Source organism: Chiloscyllium punctatum, chromosome 6 (assembly GCF_047496795.1).
Source record: "Chiloscyllium punctatum isolate Juve2018m chromosome 6, sChiPun1.3, whole genome shotgun sequence".
NCBI classification, from domain to species: Eukaryota; Metazoa; Chordata; class Chondrichthyes; order Orectolobiformes; family Hemiscylliidae; genus Chiloscyllium; species Chiloscyllium punctatum.
Window position 1 is genome coordinate 2,824,985 of NC_092744.1, and position 13,589 is coordinate 2,838,573.

General features: G+C 42.4%; 1 protein-coding gene and 2 pseudogenes across 1 annotated transcript in view; 1 reads left to right on the forward strand and 2 right to left on the reverse strand.

Annotated features, from left to right (window-relative positions):
* Positions 1-528: 528 nt before the first annotated feature.
* The window catches only part of irs1 (insulin receptor substrate 1), an 80,159-nt gene continuing 67,098 nt past the window's right edge, over positions 529-13,589 (reverse strand). Inside the window, exon 2 of the mRNA XM_072571891.1 lies at positions 529-1,542. Coding sequence (XP_072427992.1) covers positions 1,538-1,542 — 5 coding nt within the window. The 3' untranslated portion in view covers positions 529-1,537. The remainder of the gene's footprint in view (positions 1,543-13,589) is intronic.
* Positions 6,322-6,799, forward strand: LOC140478457 (dual specificity protein phosphatase 12 pseudogene; annotated as a pseudogene).
* On the reverse strand, positions 11,841-11,958 carry LOC140479209 (5S ribosomal RNA; annotated as a pseudogene).

Below are 13,589 nucleotides of genomic sequence, written 5' to 3' on the forward strand. Positions count from 1 at the left end.
GAGTGATCATTGGCCCATTTCCACATGCCAATTTTATGCTTATAAGACAAATTCGAAAATCATCCCCATTATTTGATTAGAATAAAGTGAACTTTGTCCTGCAACTAAACAGGAACACCTACCCAATCTCAGTACCCAATTCACATCCTGATGTACGAATTAGAAACTATTTTTTTGTCAGAATTTATTCTTCAGCCACATATTATTAACACAAGACATGCTTCCTGATGCTGTTCCATCTCATCGTCGCTTGAATCAAATTGCTTACCGTAACCCTTTGCTGAAACTCCACTTCCACACATTTCAAATCACCATTGCTATTTGGAATGCATCTGAATGTTAATTCAGACATGAAAGTTAACAATCTTCAAATATATTTCCCTTTGTGCTACTGGAAGCAACTACGTTTTGTAACTTGTGACAAATTCATGAATAAGACTCCAAGGAGCATTTACGATGTCTCAGGAAATGCATTTTAGAGGTCTAAAGATATAATCTATCATTTAATCAAACCACCAGTGGAACAAATACAATCATTTCCTAATTTATTACTTACAGGGATGAGGAGTCAGTCTCCAGAAATTACAACCACAATATTGTCCATTCTGGGGCAGGTTATGTAAGTATATGCTTATATATACACAAAGAAAAGGAAGACTAAATTTGATTGTTTTTGACAACAGTTTCAAATTCCATCGACATTCGAGTACCATGTACAGTAATGTCAGCATCTCCTGATGGCAATGTATCTCACCTAGAGTGGAAAAGTATAAAATTATTGTTAAATCAACCCAAGACAAGAGGGCTGCATTACTGGTACAATAGCCATAATGATGAACAGAACTATTCACCAAAGCCTGCACTTCAGGATTATGCCATGTATAAACAGCTTTCATCCAAGAACAGAAATATAGTCCATTCGTACTGCGTATATTCACAAGTTTTAAACAAAAAAAATTCCCTGTTTATAACAGAACTGGAAATTTACCTCAGACACATCAGTAATGCGTGTGGATCAGAAAAAAAAATTACATTTCAGTTCAAAAAAGTATCAATATAAAGGAAGCAAAAATGTTAAATATTATTATGTATTTTCCAAACATTAGCAACTTTTAAAAATCAATACTTCTATACTTAATAATTTACAGTGAAAACCTTAAATGTTTCAGCAGCACGTGAAAGTCAAGGTTAAATGTTTGTGTATTCCAGTCCAGGTTAGGCATCTGAGTTGCATTGATGGCAGTCTTTCCCATTTGCTTACAGAGATTGTTGAAGTAGAGTGTGCTGATGAAAGAACAGAGGCAGATTCGCTGTAGCGCATGTGTGCACACACTGTGTGCTCCACAGACATATACATGGGCGAACATGCAATCCAGTCAGAAAACTAATGTCCTGAGGTTTCTTGCAGCAAGTTGGAGTGATTGTGATTTGTTGTACCATTCTTTATGTGAAAGAGTGTGAGGTCCTGGTTGTACTGTTATTGAAACTCTAAGTGTTCATCAAGTCCATGAAAGGCTTGTTGAGGGTTAAGAAGATGTCATTCTGAAATAAAAACAGAAACACAATTCAAATTAGGATGTTTCCATAGCTTAAAATCATTAAACAATATGCAACACAGAAAAAGAATAAAAACGAAAGTAAAACACTGCATGTAATGGAAATAATTATAGAAAATGCTGAAATACTCAACAGCTCAGTCAACATCTGAGGAGAGCGAAATATTTCAGATCAACAGCCAATCACCTGATGCTGACTGATGTGCTGAGTATTTCCAGATTTCTTGCTTTTATATCTATGGACATTTGGCCCATCTTGTTTATGCTGATCCAAAAACCAGTTGCCATTTCTAATCCCATCTTCCTGCATATGGCCCACAGTCCTACAGCTTATAGCACTTAAGGTGTTAATAATATGTGGCTAAGTAATAAGTTCTGAAAAAAAAAAGTTTCTAATTCGTGCATCAGGATGTGAATTGGGTACTGAGATTGGGTAGGTGTTCCTGTTTAGTTGCAGGACAAAGTTCACTTTATTCTAATTTATAAAGAGTTTAGGGTCTCCGCCACTGCCACCAACTCAGGCGGCAAATTCCAAACACCCACCATCCCCTGTACAGAAATGTTTTTTCCTCAGATCCCCTATGCTACTTAGCTTGAATCTGTTTCTGAAATCTTCTGCCAAGGATAACAGGGTCCTTTTGTCTGCTCTATTTCTAGCCCTCATGGTTTTGTAAACTTCAATCATTAGATTAGATTACTTACAGTGTGGAAACAGGCCCTTCAGCCGAACAAGTCCACACTGACCCGCCGAAGCGCAACCCACCCATACATTTACCCCTTCACCTAACACCACAGGCAATTTAGCATGGCCAATTCACCTGAGCTGCACAGCTTTGGACTGTGGGAGGAAACTCACGCAGACAGGGGGAGAATGTGCAAACTCCACACAGTCAGTCGCCTGAGGTCTCTGGCGCTGTGAGGCAGCAGTGCTAACCACTGTGCCACCGTGCCGCCCACATATCACCCCTCAGCCATCTCTGTTCCAAGGTAAACAATCCCAACCTCTCCAATCCCTCCTCGGAGCTGCAAGCCTCCAGCCCTGGCAACATTCCAGTCAATCTTCCCTGCACTCTCTCCAGAGTAATTACATCTTCCCTATAATGTGCTAACCAGAACTGCACACAATACTCCATTTGTGACCTCACCAGTGTCTTTTACAGTTTTATCTTTATATCTCTACTTTGATACTCGATTCCTCTGTCAGTGAAAAGCATTCCATATGCTTTCTTTACAACCTTAACGAAATACTACCTTTAGGAACCTGTGCACTTGCACATTAAGATCTCTCACTTTATCTATTCCTCTCAGTATATTCCCATTTTTGTGTGTTCCTTTTCACTGTTTGACCTCCCTGAATGGATTCCCTCACCAGCCTTATCCATCATCCTTGTCACTTCTTCAAAGAATTCAATCAACTTTGTAAGGCATAATCCCGCTCCCCCCCCCACCCACCCACCTTAACAAAGCTGTGCTGTCTATCCCTGACTAGTCCATGCCTTTGTTGGTGACAGTTTATTCAATTGCTTAGGACTGATTCTAACAATTTGCCCACCACCAAAGGAAGACAAACTGGCCTATAATTGTCTGGCATTTCTCTCTGTACTCCTTTTAAACAATGAAACCACATTTGTATTCCTGCAGTGCCTCACCTGCATCTGGTGAAGGCTGGAAAATAATCCTCAGAGAATCTGCTGTTTCCTCCCTGATCCACCTCCAACATCCTAGGGAACAATCCATCTGGCCCAGGGACTTATCCACTTTCAAAAATTCCAACTCCTTTAACACTTCCTCTCTCGTTACGATTATTTTGTCCACTATTTCACACTGCTCCTCTTGGATTACTATATCCACATCATCCCTTTCCTTGTGAATACAGAGACAAAGAATTCATTTAAAATTCTTCCCATACCCTCTGCATCTTCACATATGTTCCCTTCTTCATCTTAGATAGATCCCACTTTTTCCTTAGCTATTCTTTGCTCCATATATGCTGATTAAACATCTTTAGGTTTTCCTTTATCCTGCTTGCTAACATTTTTGATTTCTTCGATTTCCTTCGTTCTTTTTTAACTTGATCCCTGCACTTTCCACACTCCTCTAGACTGTCTACAGTGTTAATTATTTTGTGAATATCACAAGTTTTCTTCTTCTGTTTCTGTGTAATCTTCCTCTGTATGTTTCTTGACAACCATGGGAGTCTAGATTTAGCAGTACCATTCTTATTTTCGGAGGGGACATATCTGACTTGCGCCATAAGGATCTCGCCTTTTCGCGCTTCCCACTGGTTTATCCTTTAGCGGTCCTGTCTGGTTGACCTCCGTTGAATCACTTGCATGCTATACAGACAGATCATACCATACAAAGTACATCAGGGTACAAAGAGTGCTGAATATAGTGTTACAACTGCAGACAGATCAGAATGAACATTTGACATGTCAGTTGAAAAGTCTAATAACAGCAAGGAAGAAGCTGTTCTTGAATCTGTTCATACTTGTATTCAAACCTGTAAATTTTATGCCCGATGGAAAAGAGTGGACGAGAGTATAACCAGGTGCATGGGGTCCTTGATTACGTTAGTTGCTTTCCCGAAGCAGTGGGAAGTATAGATGGAGTCAATGGAAGAAAGGTTGGTTTGCATGATGGACTGGATTGTGTTCACAATTCTGTAGTTTCTTGTGGTCTACAAGAATTACTTTTTATTTTTGCAAAATTTCCATTCCCCAATTTAAAACTTTTACTCCTGACTTATCTCTGCCCTTTTTCATAATAACACTAAATCTAACTGAATTATCACTATCCCTGACATGGTCACTTAATCCACTTGCCCATCATCATTTTCTAAAACTAATCTCAGAATAGCATCTCCTCTCACTGGGCTTGTCACATATTATTTAACAAAGTTCTTCTGAACACAGTATCTGAACTTTTCATCCTTAATGCCTCTTATATTGTTTGAAATCCAGTTGATATTGAGATTATTACTATTATTGCCTTTTTATTCTTACAGGCAAAAATTTGTCTGCATAGGTGTTCCTCTACCTTCCATGGTATTCTCATCATCACAGATGCTCCAGTGAGTCCATTCACAGCTCCCCCTCTAAAAAGCAATTAGCCAGTAGCTACAGCTTGACATACTTTGTGCACATCAAGTCGAAAGGGACATGGGAAGCTTCCCTTAGTTCCCACATTGTGCAAGAAGAGCACACCATGGGTCTGAGGTCTCCTGTCATTACTTCTCTCTAGATTAAACTAGTTACTCTCCTTAAGAGAATTAATTAGGTAAGGCACCTTCCTTCATTTCCAACACTTTATTGTAATTGCAAGTCCCTACTTAAACAGTCAAACAATCATTGTAGACCACAGGAAATGACTTGCCAAACAAAGAAAGATTACTGAATTTGCTTAGCACCTATATTTCATGCTTTTCTATATTCTCAATATATAAATCAATTCATTAACCCTTTTAGCTACAATGTGCTATACTTGCAAGAGGAGTTAACCTGCATGCTTCTTTATCCCAAAAATGTGGGTTTCACTTAACGTACATTCTAAGTCAGTGCATGGGATTAAACAGGTGATACGGCCATGTTGTTAAGAAAATGCATGTCAATTTAAGGCAGATCAAGACAGAGCAGACTGTGTATGGCTTTGCAAATGCTGTGGCCACCAGGAAAATGAATGAACAGAAAAGCTAATTTCAGGTGTGAAATTGTAACATTGGCTAACTAATTAAATAACTAATTCAGTGAGGAATTCAGTGACAATGGAGAACTGATGTGAGAATGGAATTAGGAATCCTCCGTGAAAAAAAACTCCTATGGCCAAATGTGCCACCATAACAGGTAGTGTCAAAACGTGTGGTGCTGGAAACGTAGAGTGCGTCAGGCAACATCAGAGGAGCAGCAGAATTGACGTTTCGGACATAAGCCCTGATCTTCAAGACTGTGCATCAGAACCATTAGAGCAGCACCAGATATCCCTTGTGTATGTAAACAGTTAAGTAGGCAAAACCAACCAAAGTCCAGCTAAAGTTTCACACTAACAGCCAACTAATGCAGCTGTTTAATGAAATGAAAATGGCTAGTGTTGGGGCAGGAAACCAGAGAGGGAACCAAAAGACCTAGATCCCAAAATGTCCAATTTCCAGCAATTCAATGATATAAACATGAGTACCCATTAGTTCACATCACAAACATGGGTAAAACTCCCAGTGCTGGTGGTGGAAGCAGAGTCATTAGGGACATTTAAGCAACTGCTGGACATACACATAGACAGCAGTGTCTGGCAGCCAAAATGTGGAATGGATAGCTTCAAAAACATGACAGGACACAAGACTCACAATGGCCATGGCCTGCATTCATGATGGAATCAAATTAGAGCCCATGGTAATTTTCAAACATCAAATAACAACAACCATCAAGTTTCAAGCAAAGAACTTTGTGATATCCATAACAACTGTTGGATGGGTGAAGATGAAGTAAAGTTATGGATTGATCATGTTTGGAATAAATGCCCAGGTTAATGGCTTTTAAGTATGCAACTGATGATACCGAGGGCTGGCTGCGATGCAATAATATGCATACTGAAATTATACAGGATGTCTAAAGTCTATAGTTCAACACGTGCCTCAACAAACCAAACCATCGCAGACCACTTTCACTTCATATTAATTGCCATGTGGGGAATGTTAGAGTGGGTGCACACAACTTCCAGGGAATGTGTCCAAAGGGTGACATAAATGCCACAATCTGCAATATGTGTAATAATGGGTTGCAAAATGGATTTAATAAGTACTGATTACAAACAGCGTCAACTGCAGACAGTCATCAACAAGTACCCTAAGCTACAGAACTTATCTGAGGAGTTATTTGCACTGGATCCCATCAGCCTTAACAAATGAAGTTCTCAACAGGGTAGAAAGTGTAGGCATTCTTTATTCCATGGCTCCAATATTTTGAATAATGTACCTGGATCTGGACCAAATGCGTTTGCTCACAGGAAGATGACGCAAACTCAGAGACAGGATAAGACCAAATGCACATCATGTTTCATTGAGCCACTGCAATGGACAGAGCCTGCACTACTTGGACACTTGTGTTATCCAAAGTGCTGACCTAAGTTGGGATCTTTCAACTGGTACAGTACTCAATGTTTTTGTGTGTAGTTCCTCCTTCCAGATTCACAAGAATCGCACTGAAGTGAGGAAATTAAGTTACTCCCACTTGAAAAGTATTAGTGGTTGAATAATACTCTCATGTGAGTTTTGTCAAAAGTGAAAAAGCTGGACCATCTTACCAACAACTAAACCAGAGTAAACCTTTGCCATCACTCCTTATTCTAAACAACATTACCTGGTATAAGAAGGATAAATGGTGGCGTTTATAAACACAGAACAGAAAAGTACAGCACAGAACAGGCCCTTCGACCCACGATGTTGTGCCGAGGATTATTCCTAATCTAAAATAAAATAACCTAACCTACGCATCCCTTAATTCACTGCTCTCCATGTGCATGTCCAGCAGTTGCTTAAATGTCCCCAATGATTCCACTTCCATCACCAGCACTGGCAACGCATTCCACGCATTCACAACTCTCTGTGTAAAGAACCTACCTCTGACTTCTCCTTTATACCTTGCTCCTAATATCTTACAACTGTGACCCCTCATGCCAGTCAATCCTGCCCTGGGGAAAAGTGTCTGGCTATTTACTCTATCCATGCCTCTCGTTACCTTGTACACCTTGATCACCTCTGTTCCTCCTTCTCTCCAGGCTTATTCAACCTTTCTTCATAAGACAAGCCCTCCTGTCCAAGCAGCATCCTGGTAAACCTTCTTTGCACCCTCTCCAAAGCCTCTGTATCTTTCCTATAGTAGGGTGACCAGAACTGGACACAATATTCCAAGTGTGGTCTCACCAGGGACTTGTAGAGCTGCAGCAAAACCTCACGGCTCTTAAACTCGATCCCCCTATTAAACACCATATGCTTTCTTAACAATCCCATCCACCTACTTGGCAACTTTGAGGGATCTATGCACTTGCACACCCAGATCCCTCTGTTTCTCCACACTGCCAAGAATCCTGTCTTTAATCCTATATTCAGCATTCAAGTTCATCCTTCCAAAATGCATCACTTCACATTTATCCAGGTTGAACTCCATCTGCCATTTCTCAGCCCAGCTCTGCATCCTGTCTATGTCACGCTGCAGCAGCCCTTGATACTATCAACTGCACCTCCAACCTTTGTCTCATCGGCAAATTTACTAACCCGCCCCTCAACCGCCTCATTCAAGTCATTTATAAAAACTACAAAAAGCAGAGGCCCAAGAACAGAGCCCTGCGGGACCCCACTCAACACTGACCTCCAGGCAGAATACTTTCCATCTACAACCACTCTCTGCCTTCTGTCAGCCAGTCAATTCTGAATCCACATAGCCAAATCTCCCTGTATCCCATACTTCCTGACTTTATGAATGAGCCTACCACAGGTAACCTTATCAAATGCCTTGCTGAAGTCCACATACACCACATCCACTGCTCAACCTTCGTCGACCTGTCTTGTCACCTCCTCGAAGAACTCAATAAGATTTGTGAGGCATGACCTGACCCTCACAAAGCCATGCTGACTGCCTTTAATCACGCTATGCTTTGCCAAATAGTCATAAATCCTATCCCTCAGATTTCTTTCTAAAACTTTGCTGACCACAGACATAAGACTGACTGGTCTGTAATTGCCAGGGATTTCCCTATTCCCCATCTTGAAAAGAGGAACAATATTTGCTTCCCTCCAATCCTCCGGTACGACTCCTGTGGAGAGTGAGGAAGCAAAGATCTTCACCAGTGGCCTAGCAACCTCCTTTCTCTTGGGAGGTCTACTCGAGACTGATTTATACATTCTATGCATCTGTTGTTTCAAAAATTGTCAAGGTGCCTACATTGTACTATGAAATGGTTTATCAAATAAATCAGAAATGATTACAAAATATCTGCAACATGTGAGCATGTATGCAGAATGCAAGGTTTTATTTTACAGGAAAGCCAAAAGAACTGATGCTGTAAATCAGAAACAAAAATAGAAGTTGCTGGAAAAGCTCAGCAGGGGTCTGGCAGTATCTGTGAAGAGAAATCAAAGTTAACATTTCAGCTGCAGTGACCCTTCCTCAGAACAGGACCCTGAGGTAGGGTCAAAGAACCTGAAACATTAACATTACTGCCAGACTTGCTGGACTTTTCCAGCAACTTCTGTTTTCGTACATTTTAAAGAAAGCTGCAGCACCACAGTTTGCAACCATTATAGGCTGGCCAGCACAAGGAGTTAATATTGTTTAAGTAACATTTCTCACTCAAACCTGAAAAGAGAACAAAGTTTTAATAAGCTCAGTGGGAATAAATTTCCTCAGGTGTCTAAAACTCTGCCACTGCAGGTTTGGAAAAACATGCAAAACCGGAGTTCCCATCAAAACTATAGTGGCACAAGGGAAGAGGTCGAGAACAAATTTAACCTTTTGCTTTCATCCCATGTTGGATGATAAGAAAGTGTTTGGTCTAACTAAGTATCAACATATTTTTAACATCTAATTGCAATTATCTCTTCTCTGGATGCATTAACAGAACAAGCACTCTTTAGAGACGATTAACTCCTAAATTGATACGGTGTATTAATTTACAAATTCTTGTTTGTGTTAATGTGTCTGATCAAAAAACAACCTTGATCTTCGCAGACCATAAAGAAAATTTACTGTATACTGTACACTCATTTCAATTTAATGAGGGAACAGCCATTTTCTGGTTCATTCCTCAGAGTACTGCCTTGGCCAGAGGAAACCTGTCTGTTTTAAATTCCAGGTAGGCTTAGCAACTAACTGTCAGTCATCATCCTAGTAGCGCATTCTCTATGACAACCAGCTGACAGATCAGAGTCCATCACCCACCAATCAACACCCTCTCCTCATGCAGTCAAAATGTGGTTCGATTTACATTGGTATTTTTGTCTGGTTTCAGCAATACTTATGTTTTGAACAGTGAAATTACTAGTTAACACCTTTGTTACTATATACAAGTCAACTCGCACCCGGAGGAAACCCAGTGTCTGTGTGGGTTTCCTCTGGGTGCTCCGCGCCCATAGTGTTAGGTGAAGGGGGTAAATGTAGGAGAATGGGTCTGGGTGGGTTACGCTTCGGAGGGTCGGTGTGGACTTCTTGGGCTGAAGGGCCTGTTTCCACACTAAGTAATCTAATCTAATCTGAAATCTGAAAGTTCATTTTCTGGTTTGAAAAAACAAAATATTCAACAATGAAGTTGTGGTTCTGTTCGCCGAGCTGGGAATTTGTGTTGCAGACGTTTCGTCCCCTGTCTAGGTGACATCCTCAGTGCTTGGGAGCCTCCTGTGAAGCGCTTCTGTGATCTTTCCTCCGGCATTTATAGTGGTTTGTATCTGCTGCTTCCGGTTGTCAGTTCTAGCTGTCCGTTGTAATGGTCGGTATATTAGGTCCAGGTCAACAATGAATTTAAACACACACACACAATGAATTTAAATCAATTGCTAAATGTTGATAATGTTTGATTCATGAATTCCTAGTGCTAGAAATTATGGAGATAATGAAAAGAAAGTGAAAATTTCTTCTGTGGTTTAGCTGATCACACTTCCATTTGAGAGTCAGAAAGACATGGGTTCAAGTTCCATTCCAGGAAATGAGCACACTAACAAGGCACACACTCCAGTGCGATACCAGCGGAGTGTTACACTGTCAAAATGCAGTCTTTGCAACAGAATCAAAAACAGAAACTGCTCAAAACTCAGCACGTCTGGCGGTAACTGTGGGGAGAAAGCAGAGTGACTCTTCTTCTGACAAAGTTGGAAGATGGCACGGGGAGACAGAGATTGAGCAGCTAGGTGGAGATCGAGCCTGGAAGCGTGGGCAGGTGGTGAGGAAGTAAGCACACACATGGTGAGTGGGCGGGGGGGGGGGGGGGGGGGGGAAGCATGGACACAGTACACAAAGGCGAGGGAACAGGCACAAATGGAGGTGGGGGAGGGAGAGACAGGGGAGAGGAGAGAGTTGTGGTGAAAGAGAGGCACAAAGGGGGGTAGAGTGAAGGGGGTAGAGAGAGTGGGGTGAGGGAGTGGTGGAGAGACGAGCAGGGTTTGGGAGGGTGGGGGGTGGGGAAAGGATGAAGAGACAGAGAGAGGGGGAGAGAGAGGGGGGGGGCAGATGTCTAGTCCATGCCAATTAGATATCCTAAACTGATTTTGTCCCCAATTGTCAGCATTTGGCCCAAATCCCTCTAAATCCTTTCTATTCAGTATCTATCCATTTGCTTTTTAAATGCTGTAATTGTACCAGCCTCCACCGATTCCTCTGACAGCTCATTCCACCTTCTGGTGTAAAAAATTGCCCATCAGGTCCCTTTTAAATCTTTTCCCTACCTTAAACCAATGCTCTCAAGTTTAGATTCCCCTACTCTATCCATGTCCCCCATGATTTTATAAATCTCTAGAAGGTCACCCCTCAGACACTAATACTCCAGCCCCATCTTATTCAGCATTTCCCTATAGCTCAAAGGCTCCAACCCTGGCAACATTCTTGTAATGTTTTGCTGAACTCATTCAAGTTTAACATCTCTCCTGTAGCAAAGAGACAGGATTGAATGCAGTATTTGAAAAGTGGCCTCACCAATGTCCTGTACATTCACAACCTGACATCCTAACTTCTACACTCAATGCATTGACCAATAAAGACAATCGTGCCAAATGCCTTCTTCACCTCCCTGTATACTTGCGACCCCACTTTCAAGTAACAATGCATCTGTACCCCTTGATCTCTTTGTTTAGCAACATTCCCCAGGGCTCTACCATTAACTGTATAAAGTCCTGCCTTAATTTGCCTTACGAAAACACTTCGGAAAATCAGATCACAGTGCTGTGTTTCTCCTCCCAGCTTACAAGCAGAGCTGAAACAGGAGGATTAGATTTGATTAGATTAGATTATTTACAGTGTGGAAACAGACCCTTCGGCCCAACCAGTCCACACCAATCCACCCAGATCCATTCCCTTACATTTACCCCTTCACCTAACACTATGGGCAATTTAGCATGGCCAATTCACTTGATCTGCACATTTTTGGACTGTGGGAGGAAACCGGAGCTCCCAGAGGAAACCCACACAGACATTGGGAGAATGTGCTAACTCCACACAGACAATTGCCTGAGGCAGGAATTGAACCCGGGTCCCTGGCGCTGTGAGGTAGCAGTGCTAACCACTGTGCCACCGTGCTGCCCACTTTTAAAGCCTACTGCATCTAGTATTCCCAGGTGGTCTCCCATCCAAGTATAACCAGGCCTGAGTCAGCTTAGCTTCCAAGATCAGATGAGATTGGGTGTTTTCAGACTGGTATGGCCATAGGCTGATCTTTGATGAAAATAAATACAATGCTGGTTCAAGGCAGCAGAAGGCCATCTCAGACTGCTTGAAATCGGTGGACTGGACCATATTCAAATACTCAGTGGAAAATTCAGATCAGTATACCACCATAGTCAGGGATTTCATTTGCAAATGTATGGAGGGCTGTGCACCAAGTCAATCCGGGTGTTCGCCAACAGGAAACCTTGGAAGAACCAGGAAATCCACTCCTTACTGAAGGCCAGGGAGCATTCAAATCAGACGACCCAGACCTATACAGAAAATCCAGATATGACCTCCGCAAAGCCAGTAGGGATGCTAAGAGGCAGTAATGGACCAAGTTAGGGCCCTAAACCAACCATACAGACATCTGCCAACTGTGGCAAGGTCTGAGTAATTTAATGGGATGCAAAATGAAGCACAGCAAGATAACGAACAAAGACACATCCCTCCCTGACACACTCAATGCTTTGTATGTTCAGTTGGAGCAGAATGCCAGCGGTGCGGTGCCACCTGCTCCCTCTGTCACCGTTGCAGATGCCAGGTCCGTCTTCCTGGGAGTAAGGCCAAGGAAAACGCTGGGCCAGGACAGAGTCCCAGCCAAACACTCAGACCTTGCACGGACCAAGTGGCAGAGATATCCACCTACCTCTTCAATCTCTCCCCCCAACAAGCTGAAGTCCCCACCTGCATCAAGACGACCACCATCATCCCCGTACCAAAGAAAAAGCATGCAACATGTGCCTTACTGACAATCGCCCAGTGGCTCAGTCCTCCATAATCATGCAGTGCTTTGAGAGGCTGCACACGGCCATGTTTGTGGATTTTGGGGAGAAAGTTGAAGCACAATGGGGTTGAGGGATAATGGGTGGGGAGGCTGTGAGGAAGGAGATCACTAGATGAGATGAGGTTGGTGACAGTCATGGACACAATGGCTTAATGCTTGTCAGTGGGACAATAGGAAGAAGTGTCCAAGAGCTGGCACTCAGCCTCAGCAATGTAAAGGTGAATCTGGCAGACAACAGCAGCATCATTTTTGTCAGCAGGCTTGATGACAAGATCAGGATTGAATCTCAGAGCACAGAGTGCATTCAGTTCAGCAGGAGATAGGTTTGAATGGGTGAGACGGGGCCAGTGAAATTCATGCAACTGATATCACATCACCAGTTCTCAACGAAATTAAAGCACTGTTTTGATAAGCAGGCCTCAACTGGGACTCTGGGTTCATGTCACACTACAGGTGACTCCATTACACTATACACCGTCTCTCTCTCTCACACACATACACATACACACACAGACTGACCCATGAGCACACTCTTTCACAGGCATATATTCATAGAATCATAGAGATGTACAGCACGGAGACAGACCCTCTTGTCCAACTCATCCATGCTGACCAAATATCCCAAATTAATCAAGTCTCATTTGCCAGCACCCAGCCCATATCCCTCCAATCCATTTCTACATGCACCCATCCAGATATCTTTTAAATGTTTCAACTGTACTAGTCTCCACTACTTCCTCTGGCAGCTCATTCCACACCCACACCACCCTGTGTGGGAAAAGGTTGCCCCTTAGGTCCCCCGTTTATATCTTTCCCCTCTCACCCTAAATCCATGCCCTCTATTTATCC